The sequence below is a fragment of the Heterocephalus glaber genome, unplaced genomic scaffold, assembly GCF_053883595.1.
Source record: "Heterocephalus glaber isolate CG9 unplaced genomic scaffold, H.glaber_assembly_v1.0 deba00001472, whole genome shotgun sequence".
In the NCBI taxonomy this organism is placed as follows: domain Eukaryota; kingdom Metazoa; phylum Chordata; class Mammalia; order Rodentia; family Bathyergidae; genus Heterocephalus; species Heterocephalus glaber.
In genome coordinates, this window is record NW_028258315.1 from 23,799,972 (window position 1) to 23,823,952 (window position 23,981).

The 23,981-nt window shown below is 39.8% G+C and overlaps 1 protein-coding gene across 13 annotated transcripts in view; it reads left to right on the forward strand.

The window, feature by feature from the left end:
- Carmil1 (capping protein regulator and myosin 1 linker 1) overlaps positions 1 to 23,981 on the forward strand; it is a 305,246-nt gene that overhangs the window by 177,631 nt on the left and 103,634 nt on the right. For all 13 annotated transcript variants that reach the window (XR_015439361.1, XR_015439362.1, XR_015439363.1 and 10 more), the window contains 6 exons: positions 6,313 to 6,399; positions 12,917 to 13,020; positions 15,386 to 15,463; positions 15,594 to 15,670; positions 18,598 to 18,702; positions 23,052 to 23,121. Coding sequence is in view for 10 of the 13 variants with exons in the window: in XM_087181828.1 (XP_087037954.1) it covers positions 6,313 to 6,399; positions 12,917 to 13,020; positions 15,386 to 15,463; positions 15,594 to 15,670; positions 18,598 to 18,702; positions 23,052 to 23,121 (521 nt within the window). In the remaining 3 variants the exon portion in view is untranslated. The remainder of the gene's footprint in view (positions 1 to 6,312; positions 6,400 to 12,916; positions 13,021 to 15,385; positions 15,464 to 15,593; positions 15,671 to 18,597; positions 18,703 to 23,051; positions 23,122 to 23,981) is intronic.

A 23,981-nucleotide genomic window follows, 5' to 3' on the forward strand; every position in this document is an offset into this window, starting at 1 on the left:
GTGATGCTACAGGTGTGTCTGACACAAAAAATTGCTAGATGTTTTTAAATTGTCATCTTTTCAAAGAACGAAACAAAATAAATCATCCAGAGAGCAACAAATTTAAAGTTTTGTGGCAGGTATTAGCAGATAAAATTTTTATCTAGTGGATAATATTTCTAGAATGATTTGAAGATATGGAATTTGGCTTTATGAATATTGTTTTTGTTAATGTTGTTAGAGCATATACTTTGGTAGGTAAAAGAAAATAATGGAAAAGAATTCTCATTGTGGGCAGTGATAATTCCTATCAAAATTTAAAACTGAGATTCTTGTATTTTTTATTCTTCCAGTCTGAATTTCTTGTAATAATTTTTCTCATTGAAGTATAAGGAACACCCAGAAAAGCTGCTCAATTCCAAATGTGTTAGGTAGCTTTTGTCACTGTAATGGAACAGCTGTGATCACACACTGGGAAAGAGGATGGGGCTGTGTTGGCTCACACTTGGGGAGGTTCCAGACAGTGAGTGATCAGCCCTTTACTGTGGGTCTGTTCTGAGCCAGCCATCCTGGTAGTTGCAAAACCACATGTGTCATACAACAGGAAGCAGCGAGAAAGAGGAAGAGATCAGGGTCCCGTAATCCCCTGGAGGGTGCTCTCCTAAGACCTAAGGACCTCCCACAAGGCCCTTGGTCCTAGAGGATCCACCTTCTCTGAAGAGTCCTCCTAGAGATTAAGCCTTACATCTGGGCTTTCAAGGATATTCAACATCCAAACGTGAGCTCTCAGTTTGTCTTAATGAATTTTGGAGAGTGAACACTGCTGTGCAAGAACTACCAAGATCAAGAAATAGAATATAAGCCTGGCATGGTAGTGCATGCCTGTAATCCCAGCACTCCAGGAGACTAAGGCAGGAGCACTGCAAGTTCCACCCAAACCCAGGCGTGACTTGGTGAGACCCTGTCTCTAAAAAGAGGTCTAGGGATATAGCTCAGTGTGATAACCCAGGGTTCTATCCCTGCTAGCACAGACGCACATGCACACACACAGGAAGAAGAAGCAGTAGAGCCTTACAGTGCTCCACAGGGTTCCCGTGAGATTTGCCGCAGCAATCCCAACCTCAGCCCTGCAGCACCTGGAGAACGTACAGTACTGCTGTTCTGACTTCTGTAATGAAGCTGAGATTTGCCTATTCCTGATCTTAATAGATATTAAATTATGTAGTGTATAGTCTTCTGTATTTGGCTTTCTCAGGGGGTGGTTTCTTTGTGGCAAGGTTTTTGGAGATTTGTTTTCTTGGGAATGGGGATGTTGCTCAGTGGTAGAGGTCTTGCTTAGCATGCATGAGGCCTTGGGCTCCATCCCCAGCACTGGGAAAAAAAAATAAAATGGCAGATTTCTACTCTTGCATGGTTAGAAGGCTGTAGAAATTACTTCTTACTAATTTTGGTTTGTTGTATTTTTCATAAAGAATTTGTCCATTTCCACAAGAAGAAACCCAGAATAGCAAAAGCAATTCTAGGTAACAGAGACATGGCAGGGGGTATCACAATCCCCAATCTGCAACTATACTACAAAGCTACTGCGATAAAAACAGCATGGTACTGGCAAAGAAACAGACCTGAGGACCAGTGGAACAGATTAGAAGATGCAGAAACAATGCCAGACACACTCAGCCATCTCATCTTCGATAAAGGAGGCAAACACCCTCACTGGAGGAAAGATAGCCTCTTTAATAAATGGTGCTGGAAAAAGTGGGTTTCAACTTGCCAAAGATTAAAACTAGACCTGTATCTCTCACCATGCACTAAACTAAAATCAAAATGGATTAAAGATCTAAATATTAAAATAGAAACTCTGAACCAGTTGGAACAGAGGTTAGGTAGAACCCTTGAAGACATCGGTGTAGGAAAGGATTTTATGAACAAAACCTCAGTTGCCCGTGAAGTAGCACAAACAATCAACAAGTGGGATCTCTTCTTATTAAAAAGCTTCTGCACAGCAAGAGAAACCACCAGCAGTGTGAAGAGACAACCCACAATGTGGGAAAAAATCTTCACCTGCTCTTCCTCAGACAAAGGTCTACTATCTCGAATCTATAAAGAACTTAAAAAGATCAGACCTCCCAAATTTAAAGACCCAGTCCGAAAATGAGCATCTGAAATGAACAGACATTTCTCAGACAAAGAAGTAGAAATAGCAAATAAATACATGAAAAAATGTTCAATATCACTGGTCATTCGAGAGATGGAAATGAAAACAATGCTGAGATTCCACCTCACTCCAAAAAGAATGGCTGCTATCATGATATCAACCAATAACAAATGCTGGCGGGGCTGTGGGGAAAGAGGAACCCTGCTCCACTGCTGGTGGGAGTGTAGACTGGTGCAAGCACTGTGGAAATCAGTATGGAGATACCTCAGAGAACTAGGACTGGAAATCCCATTTGACCCCGCTATTCCACTGCTGGAGATCTTCCCCAAAGAATTAAAAGAATCATACCACAGTGATATATGTGTGCCCATGTTTATAGCAGCACAGTTTGTGATAGCTACAACTTGGAAACAGCCCAAATGCCCATCAGCTGGAGACTGGTTAAAGAAAATGTGTTTTTTTTTATAAAATGGAGTACTACTCAGCCATAAAGAATGAGAAACTAGAGACATTTATAGCTAAATGGATGCACATTGAGGCGATACTCTCAAGTGAAATAAATAGGACACACATGTATAAATACCAAATAGTTTCTCTGGTGTGAGAAACTGAAAGTGTAAATAAGGACTAAAATGTATAATAGGTCATGTGAAATAGGAAGAAAAGAGGCAAAGGGGAAGGAAGTGGGAGGGCTAGGGGAAAGGATAGAAGGGAATGGGATTAATATGAGAAAATGGAAAAATAGGAACAAAATCTTTGTAAATAGGGTGGAATGGAGGGGTTGAAGGGAGGGCAGGGCAAGGGTGAAAAATAAGAACCAAGAGAGACTATGTAAAGGTGCGAATTTCCAGTGATGAATGTCATTATATTGTATACCTAAAATGTACCAATGATTAGAATGAATAATTGATAATGAAAACTAGGTAGAAAAGGTCCAAAGGGGTAGGGATAGTGGGAGGGGCAGGGGAAAGGAAAGAAGAAGGGAAAGGAAAAATGATGAGAAATGGAAAAAATGGAAATAAAGTCTTTGTAAATAGGGAAGGGTGGAGGGCGTGAAGGGAGGGCTAGGAATGGGGAAAAAAATAAGAACCAAGATGCATTATGTAAAGGTACAATTCCCAATGAGAAATGTAATTGTGTTGTATACCTACAATGTACCAATAAAAGAATTTAACAGCAACAAAAAAGAATTCGTCCATTTCCTCTAAAATGGTATTTTTTTAAACTTGCAGGTTCTTTTGCACCTTTAGTTATATCTCCTCTATAACCTTCAGTTATGTCTGTTGTATCTCTGACAGTGTTTTTTAATAGCTGATTTTGATAATCTGATCTCTCTGTCATATGTACACATGTGGAGTTATTTTTTATTGGTCTTTGTGGGTTTACTAACTTTATTAGTCCCTTTGAAGAACTAGCTTTGTTGAATTTGCTTATTTTTTTCAAAACAAGATTACTTTTAATTATAGTTCAGTTCTAAAACAAACCCAGATCTGGCACACAGCATCTTCTGAAGAAAGGAGTGTTAGTGAAATAAAATCAAGAAATTGTAGGTATAACTCAACCCCTAAATGTTTACATTAATAATGTTTTTACTGGAGTGTTAGGAGGAGAGAAGCAAGCAAGCAGAAAGCCAACAGTGAAAAATGGATGCAAAGAATAGAAAGCAGTTGTAAGTGCACTATCAGGCACTATCTTTTTTTAAAAATAATTTCCTTTGTTTTTTGTAATTTTGAAGCAAAACAGTTATTGATACACTTTCAGTATACATAATGATCACATTCATCATAGGGAATTTGTACCTGTATAGGATATATCTTGCTGCTGATTTTTTCCCCATTCCTCCCACCCTTTGTTTAAAGAAAATGGAAACCAAGCTTTTGTAAATAAGGAGAGGAAGAAGGGTCGAGGTGGGGGGCTGCTTTTTTTTTATTGCTATTTTCTACTTGAGTGCTTCCTTTTTATTACTGTGACAGTCTTTTCATTTATGGAGATAGGGTTGAGTTAATTTGCTATTTTTCAAAATCTTGATGTAGGGATGATTAGATAATTATTTGCCAACTTTTCTTGCTTACTAATATATACATTTAGAGCTATTGATTTCCCCCTGAGTATGCCTTTAGTTATATCTCAGAAATGCTGGGGCCGGGGATTTAGCTCAGTGGTTTTGCAGCCTGCCCCGCAAGCACAAGGACCTGAGTTCGATCCCTGGTACCAAAAAAAAAAAAAAAAAATTAAAATCATAGTTTTTAATTCACTCAAAATAGTTTTCAGATTTCAATTGTGATTTTTTTTCTTATATTCATTTGCTATTTAGAAATGAGTCATTTAATTTATAGTTATTTGGGGATTTTCTCATTACTCTGTGGGTATAATTTATATCTTAATTCCATTCTAGCAGTAGCAATTCAGGAACATACAACAAGGCAGTTAAAATTTTTTGGGTATGATTTCACAGTATCAATATTCTATTATGTAGTGAGACTTTATGGCTTAGTGAGTGGTCACATCTGGTAAATGTTCATTGAGTGCTCTAAAGAAATGTATTCTGTAGTTAGTTTTGTGTGTGTGTGTGTGTGTTGCATTTATTTCCTTTTCTGTCAGATTTATTTTTATATTTTTGGACTGTGTTAATTATAGTATACATATTTAGGATGATTGTATCCTTGTCATCGACGAAATGACCCATTTGTCTGTATTAAATACTTTCAAAATGTAACTCCTTCTTATAGCTACCTCACATATCTGTTGGTTAATGGTCATAGCATGTATCTTTTCCCATTATTTTATGTTCATTTCTGAATACCTATGTTGCTAGGTGTGTCTCTTAAAAACAGTTGGTATTTTTATTCAGATAAACCATCATTGACTTATAATTTGGTATTTAGTGCATTTATACTTAATGAAATTACTGGTCAGTTTGGATGAAAATCTGTTTTTCTACTAGTTTTGTATTTCTCCCTTTTCTTTGTTCCTTTTTCCACTTCTTTTTTTGCCCTTTTTCTTAAGCACTTTTAACAATTATTCCATCTTTCTTGCCTCCTGCTCATTAACTCTGCAGAAGATGGATTGCAAAGACTTACCTTATGGATTAGCATATTCAAATCTGGAGATGTGTTTTGTTCAACATTGTTTAATCAGGTGATTTTTTTCCTTGACACTGGAACACTCTGGAGAGAGAGGCAGGGATTCCCAGAACACCCAGCTTCCTTGGGGAGACACTCAACTCATCTCAAGGCTTATTAGTCAAGATGTAGGACCTTTATATTATTTCTACAGTACTTATTTTTTATATATTTTTTTAAGATTTGTAGAGACTCTGGGGTTATGTAACAGGGCAGCAACCAGTGGAATAGTTATTGCTGCCCAGAATGTAAGAGTTGAGTCTAGGGGAACTCAAACTTAGTCCTCTGCAAGGAGCCTCCCCGAGAGCATGGACCTCGACACCGAAGGCCCACCTGCAACTGGACCTGTTTGGAAGACCCTAAGGGATGGACACCTGTTTATCTATTACTTATCTCCTAACCTTCTACTTTCTTTACAGTCCATGAATGAATGGACTGGTGTTTCCAGCTTCTACTCTGGCCACTAAATTTAAAGAATACATAGTTTTAAATAATACAAATTCTTGGTGAGTTATTGCAAGTTAGAATACACACCTATAAGAAATGTAAACATGCTCTCCTGTTCTGAGGTTGTTAACCCTAAGCCAATTAAGTATGGGAATCCATCTGCTAAAAGTGAAGCTGTTATCTGAATAGTTAATATTATTCCATTCTTCCTGACAATAATTAAAGAGCATGCATCTGCTCATCCAGCAGAGAGGCAACTCATTAGACAGAGGTTAAAAAGAAAAGGATGGAACAATTATGACTCTTCCCAAGAGGATTTGCATTTCAGATAGGATTATGAGAAGAGGGTGGCACTTGTCCCAAAGAAAACTATCTGTAATGATAAAGAGTTGGATACTGTTTTGCCTAATTAAACAGTCTTCCTCTTCTCCTACACAGTAGTTGGGACAGGAAGAAAAGGAGTCATGATAGTAAATGATTAGAAAATAAGCTCTGACTTCAGGCAGAAAAAAGGTGGACAGTTTAATTGGAATCAAATTTAATTTTTATGCATTGTCAAACACAATTCTGAGTACTTGAAAATTCTAATAATCTTTTTTCCTTTTTCAGGTGTGTCCTCTTTAAGTATTCAGTTTGCCAAACTCCCAAAGGGATTAAAGCATTTAAATTTATCTAAAACCTCATTATCACCTAAAGGTATAGTATATCTTAACATTGTAGCTCTAATATTGCTGTAGTTAAAATTATTCTGTTATGTACCTGCATTTAAAAATATATATACTGACAGTTTCAAGATTAATAACATTACAGAATTTAAATTTGATGGTTTAAAATTTGATGGTTTTAAATGGAGAATTTTCAAATTTATGTACCGTTTTTGAATTTTTTAAGCTGTGAGTCACTGAACACACCCCTGGCTGTCTCTAGCTTCATACCCCATGTTCCCAAAGGCACCTGGTTGTATTTTCTTGATTTATTCTGGAATAAACAAGTTGACCCCCACATCCAACTGTCAGGTGGATTCTCTGCTTCACAGGAAACAGAGAAAATGATTGGGCCTCACTGCTGAGACCCTGCAATAGCCTCCTTTACGTCTGTTTTTTGTGTCTGGAAATTGCCTCATTTTCTCCCCAGGCCCTGATCTCACTCCTTCTTCCTGTTGTTTATCCAGTTGCTCATCAAATCTTGCCAATTCTATTATTTCGCCCACTTGCACCTCCATAACAGTATCAGAAATTATCCCACATTCATTCTGCCCTAGTACATCTTCACTCTTTGCTCTGGATACTCGAAAAGTTTTTCTTTCATTGCCAGATATTTTTGGAGAGCTCTTGTTTATTTTATAAAAGCTTATCTTTGACGGCCTCTGTTGGGATGTGTCCCCTCTTCCCGAGGCTTCACCAGAATCAATTGCTCTTTGGTATTATTTCTTGATCACATATATGACATTATTGTGGACATGTTGTCTTTCCTATGAGAGTGAGGCTTTCCTCTTGGCCTGTGGTTCTCTCGTCTCTGTACCTTCAGCTCCTGGCATAGCTTTTAAGAGCACCACGAGGATTCCGAGATTTCTTGAATGGAAAAACGCCACTTCCTAAATAGATCCTCATCTTTTGGTGGCACTGTATGTGCCCTTGTTATGTCACACTTTTCTCTCACTGTGAATGTGCTTACATCATCTCTTTGGATCCCCCGCCGCCGAATTTGTAAGATAGAAATAAGAGTGTCTACTTTACCATAGCGGGTAGGGTGAAATGAGTTAATGTAGACACAGTGTGATTTTTGGCACAGAGGGCTTAATAAATACCAGCAGCTGCCATCACCTTCATCATCCTCATCTTCTGCCCTCATATTTTCAAATACATTCATTTGAGCCCGAGACAAACTCAATGTCCCTGCATGCAGATCTTGTGAATTCCTGCTCACCTGTAAGCTCCCCCTGATGTTTCACTCTTTTTGAAGCTTTTCCAGGCCTCCCCGACAGCTCCCCCTGATTCCTCTTCCTATCTCTGAACTCCAGAATCAGTCCCTCTACTCCAGTATCTTCCCCCTTGCACTTGGATAGTATCCTAGCCTGGGGTGTCTGGGTGGCCCGGGCTTTGCCTCGCTCATTTCTGTGTCCTGGCCCCGACATATCCCTGGCCATCACTGAAAGTGCCTTGGTAAAAGAATGAAGCAGAGCAGGCCCTTGGTTTTACATCCATCCAGTTGCACATGGCTCTGAATGTGCAGTTACACCCAAGTGATTTGAAATTGGAATTAGTTCCACAAGTCTCATTATTTTCTGTGCTCATATTCATGCACACATGGTTAAGATTAAGGCATGAAAGTAAACTACCACAGGGAAAGATTTTCCAAAGAGTTAGTGTTTTCTGAGCTGATGCCAGGACCATTTCCAGACCCTTTCTCTGCACAATCCCTGTTATACCTCAGAAAGTCAGCTTTATCCGAACTTTTATGTTGAACATTATCAGTGCATGGCATACTCATAATAAAGATTTAGAAGATACTGAGAAGTATAAATAAGAAAGTAAAAATTACTTTTAATGCCAGCATCATGAGAATGTCACTGGTCACAACTAGTGACAACTTGCTGTGCTATTTTCAGTCCGTAGTGTGTGTGTGTGTGTGTGCGTGCATGTGTGCGTGCATGTGTGCATGCACACACATATAGTACACATGCACCTATGGAATTATATTGTGCTTACCATTTCATAAGCTTTTTTCTTTACAAAGTGAATTGTGATCATTTATCTCAGTAAACACATCGCCACTTTCAGTGGTCACATGGTATTGCAGAGTATGGAATATAGTCTATAATTTATTTAAATAATCTGTCCCTATACAATTGCATAATTGTTAGCTCTTAGCAATGCCAGCAACACTAACATGAATTTGGTCACTAAATTTTGTCATTTCCTTAATTTCTTTTTTTAGGATAAGTTTCTTTAAGTAGAATTACTAGCCAAAGAGTAGGTTCATGTTAAAGGCTTGTTTTCATGTTTATTTCCTTGTCACCTCCATAAACTTTTTCACACTATTACTATCTTTCCTTTGCATTCTGATTATTCTCCCTTTTAATTCTTTCTCAAGCATACTAGATTCTTCTAATGTTTTAATTTCTTTTTCTCCACTTGTCTTTAATCATTTGCATTTCTTTTGGCAAATTACCATTACACATTCTTTGTTGTCTGTTTATACTGTTGTCTTTTTTCTTAATTTATATGACTTCTCTGCATATTAAAAGTATTCATCTTTTATCATGTGCTTCATAGTATGAGCATAAATCTTTGAAAGATAGGACTTTCAAAAATTTTATTGTATTTCATTATTTTAATGTATTTGTTCACTATTATAAAACAAACTGAAGGATGCAGTGATCATTTGTCCTTCCCTGGGAGAAGCTTTTGTTCCCAGGTCCCTTGTGCTGCCACTTCTCACTTGTGGAAAAGCAGGTTGCTCTACATCTTAGTAGACAAACGAATGTTTTTTTTTGTTTTTTGGTGCCAGGGATTGAACTTGGGTCCTTGTGCTTGCGTGGCAGGCGGCGAAACCACTGAGCTAAATCCCCAGCCCTGCTCTATATCTTAGTAATGATAGCCACGACAGCCTGTGCCTTCACAGGCGAGGGTCCTAGTTCCTGTTTTCCTCTGTGCTGCCATAGAATAGATGTACATCATCAAAACGTGTTGATATTGTTTTATAACATGTGACCCAGAGAATAGTAAGTTGTACCTTTTGAGACAAAGATCTTGAAATATCGTGTTTTTTGTTTGTTTTTCAGTGAGGATCTCACTGTGTAGTTCATGCTGGCTTGAACTCACTATGTAGCCCAGGCTGGCCTCGATCTTGCATCTATTTTCTTGCCTCAGCCTCTCTAGTGCTGGGATTATATATTTTTAAAAATTAACTTCGTAAAGGCTTATATAGAGATTCTGAAAGGTTTACAGTTTCAAAATAATTAGATGAAATTGCAGTTTTAAGTTTCTGCTGAATTTGACTGACACTTTTTTTCTTGAAAAACAGTTATATTCACAACTTCATAATTTAAGACGGATTAGAAAAAAACTCCCCATGACATCTCCATTGCCCCAAATGCCCCTTTTTTCTCTCAGACATTAGCTCTCTGTGTTTCTGGATTTCTAGCAACTATCCTGCTGGTTGGCAGATTCTGTCGTGGCAGGGCCATCTGGTACTACCTGCTCCAGCTGTAAACACTCCAGTAATAAACATGAGGAATGGTGAAAATCACTAGAGAGCCAGAATCGAGAACTGCATGCAGATTTGTGTTGAGCTTGGGTTGTAAGAGTGTTGATTTTCTTCCAGTCCTATACAGTCACAATTTCCTGCTCAGAGTGGGCTGATGAGCTCAGGCTTCATGTGCACACAGACTCAGAAATAGAGAGGAAACCTTGCTTCCCTTTCAGTGGTGTGAGGCTGAGCTGATAACGTGAGTCTCTCCAGAGTCTGCTCTGATGTTAGCCACCTGCCGAGTGCCCACACACATCAAGGAGCATTTTGCTGTCGGAACTAATTTGACCTTCTCATTTTGGAATTTATTTATTGGGTTTTGTAATATCTCACAAAGGGCATGATTTTACAAATGATTTCCTTAATGAGAGTCTGGTATTCTCCGTATGTTTCAGACTCACTTGTTTCATTTATAAAAACAGATGAATACCCCCAATAGAACAAACTAAAGGAAGTTGGATACTTGAACAGTCACAGGAGATAATCTCCAGAAGTTATCCTTTCTTTCATCAAATGCACCTCATTGAAACTCCACCCCCTTTGTTGCCTCCTTGACAGTAGTGTCTTCATTGGATAGTGAGCACAGTCGACCCTCAGTATGTGCAGGAGGTTGGTTCCAGGGCTCCTTTCCCTCATCCTGGGTATCCAAATCCACAGATGCTTCCCAAGTTCCACATATAAAATGATACAGTATTTGCATAGAACCTACATATACCTTCTTATGTATTTTTACTCATTTCTAGATTACTTATAGTACTTAATACAGTGTAAATCTATGTAGTTGTTATATAATTTAGGGAATAATGACCAGGAATAAAATCCATATGTGTTCAGTGCACATGAGACTTTAAAAGTATTTTTAGGGCCGGGGATTTAGCTCAGTGGTTTCACCACCTGCTGCGCAAGCGCAAGGACCCAAGTTCGATCCCCAGTACCAAAAAAACCAAAAAAAACAAGTAAAAGTATTTTTAATCATGGTTGCTTGAATCCACAGGTGCGGAACCCAGAGATTGCAGGGCCATCTGTAGTTTCCTGCCTTAGTCATGTTCCTAGTTGCTGAGCACAGTACCACACATTCACAACTTAAAGGAAGAAAGGTTTGTTTGGCTCACAGTTATAGTCTGTGGTGGGCTGGCTCCAGCCCAGGATGTTAGGGCAGAGGGGCATAGTTAAAGAGAAGCTGCTCCCCTCATGGGAGCCAGGAAGTAGGGAGAGAAGGAAGAGCCAGGAGGGAGATACGCCCTGGCAGATCACATTCCCATGACCTGCCTCTTCTGACCAGGCCCCACCTCTTAACACATTTAGCTCTAGCACCCCCATGATTAGGCTTTGGAAGAACATCCACATGTAAACCATGGCATCACCTGTCTGTGTTTGTCACTAAACTGGCCTTTGACTGGGGAGGTGGTATCCCTGGATCTCAGAGGCTCCTGTGTAGCAGTATACAGTAGCTCCTAAGAAAGATTTTTGAAATGAAAAAATATTACTTAGGTAACACTGGTGTTTCACCCTGGAGTTTAATTAATTTTCTTCATGATAATCATTACACTTTCCCATGGCAGATAATAGAATGGGTTTTAAGTATGTTTCCCAATACCCTGCACTTTGTAAGCATTTGATAAATGTTGGGTGACAGTCAAGAGATGCTTCCTTGTCCTTAACTAAAACATCTTCCATTCAAAGCCTCTCTCCTCTGTATCCAGCATCCACTAACCTTTGAGAAATGGCTCACTGGCCTTTGTCAGGCCCAAGCTGGACCCAGCACCTCTCTCTGACGCTGGAAGATGAGACAGTAGTTCTGTGTAGTGGGTGGAATTCCAGTGACACTATGTCTGCAGCCCCTGCTCTTTTCTTCAAGTCTTGCTGCCACAACTGTATCTGGCTCTTCCTCTAGATCAAGCTGGGCCACCCATCTCCAGGACAGCTGCCCGTCTCTGGACAGACCCTCTTACCTCTTTCTCTTTAGGGCAGTTGACACAGCCTAGGATTTCCGAAAAGAATTCTACTGAAAAAAGAAGAAATAAAATAATTTGAAAGTCTACCCAGATTAGAAATAGATAATTTGGAACCTCAGACTTTTGATGAAAACAGAGAGAGCTCTGTTGTGTCCTTTATCCCGTTATCCTGTGAATGATCATGGGAGATATTGAGAGTGTTTGAGCCCCTGGAGTGAGCAAACTCTGCTGGGCTCCTGTTTCACAGTGACCTACCTCAGGGAGCCTTTACTGCTTCATGACGAGGTGACCTGATAAAAATCCACCCATCCCAGGCTGAGACAGGCCTGTGACAGTGACTGTCATTCACATAGACGAGAACATTGCTCTCTCCATACAGTGATCTGCTCTCCTCATGTATGGCTTCTAGAGGTAGATTTGTCAGTGTAGCTCAGTTAATGTTACCTTGAGCCATAAATAGTGGGGATTGCTAATTAAAGGTTTTTCCTTTTGATTGCTTCTTACATTGTGTGCAGATACTGTTTCACTCTTTGTAAACTCCGTTTCAGTCTAAATTTAGCCTTGAGTATAACACATTTAAATACAGCAGTATATTCCTCCGTCAACTTCCTGGTATTTAAATAGACAAAATTACCTGAATATGCACATGTATCATTTAAATGCTGATGGCAGAGTTAAGAATCACCTGGAAGAATCCAGAGAAAGGATAAAAATTGTCAATGAGATTGCTTGCATCATTCTGGGACTTCAGTCAAATGCTTGTGTCCTCTGCAGAACAGAGCACAACCACTTGTATCGCTGCCCCTGGGTCCGTGAGATGGTTGTGTCCGATCCTCTCTGAGGGTATGTGTCAAAAAGGACACAATCACAACGGTCATACTTGGTGTCTGTGTTTATGGGTAACTTCAGTCCCACAATTTTGTGGGACTGCTGGGCCATTTATAGAAACTCACAGCCTCACGTCATCTCCTGGAGGGAAACTGAAGCCGGGTTTCCTAATGTTGCAGGGGTGAACAGCCTTTCTCAGTCCCTCAGTGCCAACCCGCTGACTGCCTCCACCCTCACCCACCTGGACCTCTCAGGGAATGTTCTTCGTGGAGATGACCTCTCGGTAAGGTTGCTTTCCCTGGCTTTCAGCTTCCAAACAGCTGTGTTGAATAAATGTGAACTAATTTCTGCATGTGACTTTCTGACTGACTTCCCTGCCTCTCTCTGTCCTGGTGCTTAAAGCCATGCAGTTACAAGTTTATGAAGTGTTTTAATGAAGGCTCGAGAACATTCCTTAATTAAATGTAATCTATCACCACACTTGATTTTTTCTCATATGATGCTGAAGTTCAAATGCTCTTTGGAAACACTTTTTCTACAGGAGTGTTTTTCATTTTAAAACATTTTAGCACGCTGGTTACAGTTGTCTGCTAAAAAAGATTGGTTGCATAAACTGACCTCTTTCATCATTAAACAGTATTGTTGGAGAGTCTGGTGGTCGCTTTTGTATAGATTGCAATTAAAAGGGGCTATTGGGATAAAACCAATCCTGATCTATTCCATGAATGAAATAAAAGTACCCTGTAGCTGCTCGTTAATGTTTGAGGCTAAAAGTTCTTCTTGATTATAACAAGATTTTTCATGTACCTGAGTTAGTAATAGAAATGTTGGGCAGATCTCATCAACACGGAGGATTAAGCATGACCTAATTACTGTATGTGGTGAGTGGTCTCTTCTGGCCATCGCGACGGTATTTTGGAGAGATGACCCTTTAACACCAGGACCTACAGCAACTGAGCATCTTTGAGGGGCTTGAATGAATTTGCATTCCAGTGCTCTTCGGGGATGAAAAACACTGACATTTATTCTCACTTTTTTTTTTTCTAACTCCTACTTGTAAGGCAGGCAGGGAGTACAAATGAAGACCTTTTTGTGGTTTTTTTTCTTTTCCTCTTTCTCTCCTTCACACTTGGGATCATTTAAATAATACTTAGTTCCTGGCTTGCCATGATTTTTGTGCTGCATTTTTCAATTTCATTTGTCATCTTTATTGAGGATTCATAAACCTGCTCCCTTCCCGGATGAAGCAGGGAGTCTGACACAAAACCACCAAACCATTATGGTGGCAAACATAGATGAAAAGAGGAAAGAAGAGACTGAAAGTAAATAAGACTCAGTTAAAAACAAGGGCATCATGGGTGCTTCATACAACAGCTCAACACCTGTATCCCTGGCCAATGGATCTTGCTCTGACTGACCTCTAGGGACAGTGGAGTGGATTGGTGAGCCCTGGGGGAGAGTGGGCTCCCAGCCAAGGACTGCTGAGGTTCTGGAGTCCCACAGCAGGTGCACAGGCTCCTGTCCTTGTCTCTGTGCCTTCCTGGAAAGTGGCTGGAAGGGTATTGGCCTAGTAGGGTCTTGTGACCACTTCAGGGTGTCAGCACTCCCCCTACTGGTGGCTGGGAGCAAAATCACTCACGTTAAATGTCCCTTTAGGTCACTAGCACCAGGCAATGAATGAGAGGCTAAATAACTGTGCAAATGAAGGCAAAATTATTTCTCTGAATCAGAGCCTTTCATAATTCAGTCTGTTGGCTGTGCCTGGTTTATTCGAAAGCATTTCCATGTTAATATTTTGTTCTTCTGATGTCCCTGATTTAGAGGGCTTTTCTGAAGAACCATGCAGTTACATTGCTGAGCTTAATGAGTGCTTGCCAACAAATGAGACACTCAGATAGCCTCGTCGGTGTTTGCAAGTGTCTGTTGGCAGAGAGCTCAGACTCAGTTTGTTGTTGGTGAGCTCTGGCTACTGCTCAGATGGGACAATTAGAGAACAGTAGGCATTAATTTCATTGTTTTGATCACCTTGCATGGGGTGTAAGTGAGAGAGGAAAGTTTAGGCGTTGTGACCCCTGATGTATCCTATCTGTATGTGAGACTAGCTGTGCTGCCAGGGCATCTGTGATTGATTTTTGGAAGTAACTAAGGTTAGAAAAAAATCATTAGAAAAATCATTATATTGGGCGGAAGAGAGTATAGCCTGGGACCATTCAATGGTTCAAGTTCAAATGAGTGCTTCCTTAAACACTTTCAAAACTGATTAGCATTTTGATAGGTTGACTGCAACCCAGGTGGTATTTTAATCTCAGGAGCTATAATTAATTAGCACCCTTCCAAAACTGTATAATAAAAATGAAGCTAATCAGGAAAACTAAGTAATGTGGAAAAATGCGGAGCGGGTGTTGGCAGTCAGGATTCCATTTGGCCATTTAAAAAAATTGGAATGTAATTTTATTTTAAATTCTCTGAGTTTTTGCTCCAGAAAATTCTGCAAATTTTCTTGGGAACAGCAGAGAATGATCTTGGGGAATATGGGCAGCTTTCTTTTAGAACAGTAACTTGCATTGTGCTCTGTGTGTGTGTGTGTGTGTGTGTGTGTGTGTGTGTTTCTGGAACCTAACATTTTTTTGTGTTTTTTTTTTTCCAAGCACATGTATAATTTTTTGGCCCAGCCAAATGCCATTGCTTATCTGGATTTGTCCAATACAGAATGTTCCCTGGACATGGTAATGTTTCTTTATATTGCTTTGGGGCTATCAACAGCTCTTTAGATGGGATACAGGGCTTTTTTTTCTAATGATTTATTTTCCTAAACCTAGAGATACTTAAAATGAGAGTGCCTTCTGTCTTCTCCAGGTCTGCGGCGCTCTGCTCCGAGGATGCCTCCAGTACTTAGCTGTGCTCAATCTCTCCAGAACTGTCTTTTCCCACCGGTACGGGTTTATTCCTGCTGTCATTGACATTTTGGAGTGTCTCTGAGAGGAATGTGTAGTGATAATGCAAATAGAAGTGATGGAGGTTGAAGACTGTACACGAAAGACAGCCATAAGCCATCATCTATGAATTATTAGGCCTTGACAGTTTAAGTTTTTGTTATAGCTTTTTAAACCACAGCTAAATATTCTTATTAATAACTCCAGTTTGACTATGTGAACTACACGATGATGCTCTGTTTTTCACCTGTGGACAAGCACCCTCTCTTGATAGTAGAAACCCTTTTAGAATCTTCTATAGATATTTCTCAGTGATGAGCTTAGAAGTTAGCATAAACTACCTGTGGGGGCAAAGAGAATACCAATCCCAAAGCTGCAACACTTTAATTTTGTACAGGAAGCAGAGACAAGTATTAGGGTCTCATTTTACCCTGCTGACTCTTAAACTCTTTTCAAAATAAGGCATTAGGTTAGGAGCTGTAAGATTCACAAACAGCAACAAGTCAGAATGGAGAGAGAATATGGCAGAATTGTGGAAAGTACATGAGCTATACAAGTGTGGAGTTTTGGGGCCACCTAATATATCAGCACTGCTCGACAGCATTCACAGTCGTGACCACAAGTCATCATATTGTAGTCCTTGTGTTCTTTAATAACATGAGAATATTACTTAGAACTAGAGATACCTCCATATTTACTAGTACACTTTAGAAGCATCATATATTCAAGGATATAAACCTCACTTATTTGGAAAATTCAGCTTGTGGCATGCTTTATTCCACAAATATACATTGCAAATTTATCTATCTATATTTTAAAGTACTTTTGGTCCATTACTTCAGCAATGATGTGAATTTTTACAGTAGTGAAAATATGCCACAAATCCCTCAATGGAGAAAGGTCAGAGAGTGTAGAGTCTAGGAGTAAAAGGAGGGAGAAGCTGAGAGACTTCCAAGATACTGAATTTTGAGGGAAAGGGGCTAATTAAGTAAGAGTAGTCACTGAGGCTGTCTGGTCGACTTGTATGCTTGATGGCAGTTTAGGAATCCGTGTTTTGGTGGAGCTCTAACTGACAAGAGGACCTGAGATACCAGACAACAGCACAGCCTCTAAAGGTCTTTGTATAATCAGCTCTTTTGAGTCCACAATACTGTGAATTCTGTGATGGCTAGTCTTCAGTAGAGCTGTTAAGTTTGTAGAGCACAATTGTGCTAACAAATTGCCTTGTCTTCCAAATGAAAGGTTATGATTAAACTGTTTAATACCCCGCACCTTACCTAGATATAGTCATGGAAAGCCCCTAGTTATTATTTTGAAATTACTGCATTTACACTTAGGTGTGGATTGCTAGCCAGGCTGTTCATACTTTTGTTCACAGATAATTTCATAACTGTATCTGTCAGGGTAAGTAAGGTTGTTCTGCAGTGATCACAACCATACCACCAACCCTGACACCCACCTGCCCATCTTCATGGCTGTCAGCGGCAGTAGTTTTACCACATGTCCATTCAAGGCTGGCCATGTCACTTCACCCTGGTGGGAGCCTCTCTGTCGAGAGCACTGACAGTCATGTTGCACATGAAAAAGGGACCATGGCAATGCACATGCTCTCTGATGAAGCTTTTCTTGGGAAGTGGAACACACCATGTCCTTTCACATCCCATTGGCCATAGGGACTCCATGGAGCAGATCCTGCTGTCGGCGTGGTGGCAGTGCCTCATTGTGCCTCAGAAAGGGACAGTGGATATTTGGAAACCACGGAATTAACACTAACACAAAGCAGTAGGAAGAAAGCTATACTCAAAGAACCATTTAACATTTGCTTATCAAAAAATGGCCAGAAGTATATAAGCTAACACTGTTACACTCTCTAGATGGAGAGTTATTTAAAATGTTTAAAATTATATATTCTACCAGCTTACTTGGATTTTTTTTTTCTCAAAAAAAGAGAAAGATCCTGATAGCTTAGATTTTTCTAAGGAGCCTGAAATTATCTTGCTTTAAAATTTTATTTTTAACTTGTCAAATAGTGACAGGTTTCCTGAGTCATCTGTACAAAATATTATCGAATATTATGTGTATGAGGTAGGCCACTAGGATGCCCTTGCCCTGAGATTCTGAGTCCTTCCACAGAATAGGATTCATCATCATTGTTAGCTTACTACTCATTAGGCCAAGTGCTTTACATACAGTGACTTATTTAGTCCTTCCATCAATTCTGTAAGGCAGAACATAACAAACTGTTCTTGAATCCTGGTTCAAGTAGACTCTTAAATCCTGTTTTCTCTTAGACCCATATGGTGTTGACTCTTAACTTGTCCTTGAGTTGTGTGGTTTGATCCAATTACTTCCCACTGTAATAGCAAGGGGATGAATTGGAGGGTATGGCTATTTCATTTTTTTCTTTATTCTAGTATCTGACTTGGAATGATTAGATTTGCAGTGTGGATGTAGTAGCTAATTAGGCAGCTTGTCCAGCAGGCCTCCTACCACTCAGGAGTTCTGTGCTAGTCCTCAGCTGGACACCAGGTCTGTGTCTTGTTGCTTCTCAGGTTTGCTACATTTAAAGATACTGTTGCTGCCCGTGGGAAAACTCTTAAATTGATGGAAAAATATACATTTCTCACTTTCTGTTTTTTAACACTCAACATGGAATTTCTCCAAGGATTGAAATTCACTGGACTTCATTAGCTACAAAGAACAGGAATAAACGGTTTTGTGGAGTTAGTGATGTGTCTTAAGTATTCTTAATCCATGTAATAGGACTGGGTTTACATATCTAGGGTGCAGACATGTATTTTGTTTCTTTTTACTATAACATTTCTACTGCGAGTGGGACTGATTTATGGGTTATTTCATGGTGTCTGAATAACCGATAAACAAGTTTGCTGGAAATAACCACTTGAATGCCTCCTATGTCTTTTCAGGAAAGGAAAAGAGGTGCCCCCGTCTTTCAAGCAATTTTTTAGTAGTTCTCTAGCACTGATGCAAATCAACCTTTCTGGCACAAAACTGTCTCCTGAGCCCTTAAAGTGAGTGATTAATTCATTTTCTCCAGAGCTTTTAAAGTTCAGTTTCTTAATATGAGTGTGCTTAAGGGAACAGAGAAAGACATATAATCCAAAGACAGAAAAGGCAAAAAAGAGAATGCTTCTTTACTCTAAGACAGAAGAGTATGTTAACATATTTTAAGTACATTGTGCACTGTTGATGTTATTATATTGTCAATATAAAAATAATTCTCCCTTTGGTTTGTGTCCTTGGGAGTAGTCACTGATCTTTTACAAAAGTTATGTTCCGTGCATGTATGGAAATAACACTCTGAAACCCATGAATGCATTCAGTTCATTAATAAAACATTATTTAAAAATATGTGCCCAGGTACCATTGCCTTATATTAATGTCCATTCACCTCATTTTAGGCATGTTCTTATGTGTTTTAATCAAATTTCAACTAATAGTAATTGTCGAACTCTATATTATATACATTTTGTGTGCAACAGAATCAGTGTTTAAATGCTTCAGTGTCTGAGTTAAGTGTAGGCTGTCTTTGACTTTTTCACTTGAAGTTTGAGAGTAATTTGTTATTTTTAAGAATTCTATTTACCATCACCAGAAACACTCAGGCTTTTATGTACGAGGGTAAGAGAGTCAAATTCCCTGTATTTTTCAAGTAGTTGTGGGCGTGTGCATTGTCAGATTGACTCTGGTACATGTACACATTTCTCCTTTTCCCAAGCTAACATGTCAGTTAGCATTTACTCTCCCCTTGTAATTTGTGTGAAATGTTAAAAGCAATGCCTCCATTTTACTTGAAAAGTAATTGAGAAATTCCCTTTTCTCTCTCTCTGGTGTTTTTTTTTTTTTTTTTTTTTAGAAGTGTGTAGTTCTTGGTTCCCTACCATAGGTCTAAAACAGTAGACATCTTTAGGAAAAGTAGCTCCAGGCAAGGGCTGAAATATATTATAAAGGCTTTTTAAAAAATGTTGTTACTTAATTAGAGGTCTCTAAATGTAATAGCCATAAACAGTTAAAAAACCCTGAGATTTGATTGTTTGCACAGATATTAAGAAAGGCATCAGAATTAGTGTTCTAAAGGGATTCCTTTATAATTTAATCATACTCACTTATTCAGCTGATACGTTTTGAGCAATGTGCTAGTTATGAGGACATTGTGTACAAAGCAAAACCAGGCACATCCTGGTGTGTCCGTCAGCAGGAGATTAGCACTTTGCAAACAGTTTTAGAGATAAAACAGTTTTCTAATTCTTTTAGTATTGATGACTCTTGTATAATATGGAGTAATTGTTCATTGCTTATGTAATTAATTTTATTCAATATTCCACACCATGACAGGACTGGATTTTCTATGCTTTATCATAGCAATGCACTGGTAAATATTGCACTTCGAAGGTACTTTGTAATTGTTAAATCTTATGACCTGTTTTTTATGTTAAGGTTTAAACATGTTAAAGCAGTGGTCTCTTTAGCTCTGTGTTTTACTCAGTACGAATTTTAACGGGAAAAGAAAGACTTTGTGGCTAAAGAATCTAGAAACCAGGTTCACGTGGCCATTTAACGGGCTGCTGTAAGGTGAGATGATAGATAGCCACGGCTGAGCTGCTTAGGGTTACCTCTGAGGGAGTGCTGGAGAGGGAACGGCAGGGAATTGCGAAGGCCAGCTTTCCACTTGCCAGACACTGTCCTGGGTGTTCCTGCATGCACTGTCTCCTTTAATGCTGACCACATTTTCGGGAAGCTGGTATCACTGTCCCCATTTTACAGTTGAGGAAATTGAGACTCAGCCAAACTAAGTCATATCCTCCAAGTATAGTGACAGTTTGGATTTTCAGAAAAGCAGATGTGGAGATTGTGATTAGCTTGCAGGATACTCATTAGGCCTTGATTTGGGATTACCACCGTGACAAGGGTTGAAGGAGGAAAGCGAGAAGCTGCGCTGGGTTGGAGGCCTTTCTAGAGAGGAGAAGAGCTGGGTCGTCATGGGGCTCTGTGGTGCTCCTAATTGCAAACCACTCATCACTGTCTTCAGGGAGCAGGGAGAGACGCTTGCTTCTGCAAGGCGTGGGTCAGTAGCTGCGAGAGGATGAGCTAAAGAAGTGTGACTTCTTTTTTGAGAGTAACACTTTAAGTTTGAATATAATGTGTTCTAGAAGTTTCCCAATCAATTTGGGGTCCTTTAAAAGGAAATAGAATGCTTACTTCATAGTTCCAGTTATGGCTGTCTGCAGTCCATTTTAGGGGCCTTAGAGGATGGGGGGCCACTGTTCCTTGGTGTTTCCCAAAGGTTCTGGTGTAGTTTGGTTCCAAGCGTGCCTGGGACACTCCCTGCCTTACAGTTCTGAGTGCAGCCTGAGTTCCTGACTGTCACCTCTCTCTCTCTCTCCTCTTCTGTTCCCCACCTCCTCCCTCTGCCATGCAGTGCCCACCTTGTCTGAGTATTTTTATTAAAACTATTAAATGTGCTACTCCAAAATTACAACACATCACCTATTCACAGAGGGAAAATGAAATCAGTTTGTCTCATCCCTTTTGGCAACAGTGCTTGAGGATTAAGAGGGTAATTATTAAGGCAGATTTGCTATAAGTTGGTTAAAAAATGACATTTCTTGTTCCAGCATTTTCCCTGATGCCCACTATGCTTTGTTGAAGTTATTGTTTTATTTTTATTAAGAACAGTTTCTATGATCCCATGCGTTGTTATCTTATCATTGGACTTCTGTAGTTAAGTATCTTAAAGCACACTATTCAGTTTCATGACTTTAATCCACATGTAAGAAAAACAGGAAGAATTTTCCTTCCAGTTCATAAAAAGGCATTTCTGAAATATGTGAGTACACCCTGAAAACTCAGCAGGTCCTAGAAATAGAACTCTTGGGTAATGCTGAACTCTCTCCTTTTACTGATGAGAACTTGAGACCCCAAAAACATGATGTGTTAGGATGAGTCACCCCACTTTAATGTCAGATCCAGGACGCAAGCACTGGCCTTTTGGTTTTTAGTTCCAAGTACTGTTAGCAGCTCAGTATTGCCCCCAGGGAAGAAAGGAGGAAAAAACAATTTTTAGGAAAAGAGAAGAAATTTAATAAGCAATTGACACATACATATATGAGTGGCACAGCCGTTCTCATAGGCTGATGTTTTAGGGATTGGTGAACTAGATTTACAAGATGAAAAAAGGCATTCACCTCCAGCCTTCTCATTGATGAGGCCTTGGCAGCTGGAGACTGTGGGCTTGAGCTCCATCCATTGCTGGAGCTGGCTTTCTTTGGGTGGGGCCTGAGGATTTCAGGAAGGAGAAATTCACTTGCAGGGACCTAGTCAGGCAATAATTCCTTCCTTTCCTGCCTCCTCCTTGACTTGGCATGTTTTTGAAGTGTGCTTTAGACAGGCCCATTTCCTGGGAACAGTTAGTCACTGCAGAAACAGATGCCTGAGTCCCCCACTTTCCTGCTCATTGCTGCCCGCCTAACGTTACAGTTATTTGCACATATATTTATTTCTATTGCTTATAGCAGGAATCTTCTCCCGCTCACCTTAGATCTCCTCACAAGGCCTAAATTAGTGCCTTTTGCCTGTTCCATGTCATATAGTAGATGTATATGCATATGTGAATTTTTTGTGTCAGGGCTGCTCAGTGGTGTAGGACTGACTTGTAAAAAAGTGGGTTCAATTTATTTTCTTAGACAGGTATGACATGCAGGCAATCACTTCCAGTTTCCTAAATTTCCAGATGAGAAAATTCCTATTTAGAGCAGAGACATCCTTTGCCCTTGCCTGGCTGGCAGCTGGACAGACAGGATTCTGGTGAAGACATACAGCTTCTTCTCTCCAGTGCTTGCTTCTCCACCCTTGCCCACCAGTCCTATAGTTCCTAACTCATCTAGGTGTAATTTCCACATCCTGGAATACTGTGGGGAGCAGACTCCTTCTCTATCATATCCCTTAGGGAAGACTAGCTTTACTTTGCTTTTCTAACAACAATTGCCTAATAATATTCTAAACATTATCAAAACTGTTCTCAAGCAGATGCAGGTGGGAATTTATCTGGGCTGACCACAATTTAATTTCAATATGCAATTAGGTGAGCTGTTGGTTTATTTGCATAGCAATAGCAGTCTTGCTGGATTCTGCATTTCTGATGGACTCCATGCCTGCCTGTTGGGAAGAATGTTTGTCAAGAGACTGGAATGCAGATGGCATTTGAAAAGGGGAGAGTGTTCTTGGTGCTTGACCTGTGATTAAGAAAAGGCATTCTTTTTCCAGGCTTTATTCAGTATGATTACATTTGTGTGTATGTGTATGCGCGCCTGTGTGTGGATTGTGTGGAAATGTAACTAATGTGTGTGTTTCCTCCTCTCAGAGCGCTGCTGTTGGGTCTGGCTTGTAATCATAATTTGAAAGGAGTTTCATTGGATCTCAGCAACTGTGAGGTAAGACCACCTTTACATTCTGCACTGAAATAGACAATAGCCTCAGGAATACTTTGCCTTTTCCCTGGAAAAGGTATGAGACTGTGACTCCACAGTGTATAAATGAAGCAGGAAAACACATTATACAATATTTGGATGTTCTGTATTTCGCAAGTTTCATCTACAAGCAGTGCCAGCACAGCATTAAGAAACCATCCCAGTGTGTTTTAAATGACGTGTGTTTCCCTTTCCTTACTGTCTGTTGCTAAGTAGTTAGGTGAAGCTTGGAGACACAGAGCCATAAACCACCTTTACCATCATGAAGATGTACCACACAGTATTTGTTGTAGGGGACAAATGTGTATAGACTGACTTGGATTTGTAGAGTGTGAGAGAGAATAGCTGTCTTGTCATTAATTTTACTTTCAGTAGCTTGATTTGAAGTAGGAAAATTAAAATGCCTGTCAGAATTCTAGCAATTCCAAATTCTTGGAATCGAGGAGCCTATAGAAGAGAACTGAGCACAAAAGCCTTTAGATTTTAAAGAGTACCTAAACTTCTACCATCTTGGAATGTTCAGTTTGTGTGCAGATTTGGAAGAACATACTCATGTGCCAACCACCTGGCCTATTCAAAGCCTGGCTCTGATCAACATGTCAGGCCCCCTCTGTGGAGTAGATGGAGGAGTCTCTCTTGGCCTTCGGGCCTACTGCTTTCTCTTTCCAGAGCATTCTTCTCCAGAGAGACCTTCCTCTCTGAGACCAGTATCCTGCAGTGTGCCTCAGACTACTGGGGTATGCATTCCTGGATGGACTGATAGATATTGCTACATCTCATTTTCTGTGCCTGCAAAATGGAGATGATAGTAGTTCCCCCAACAG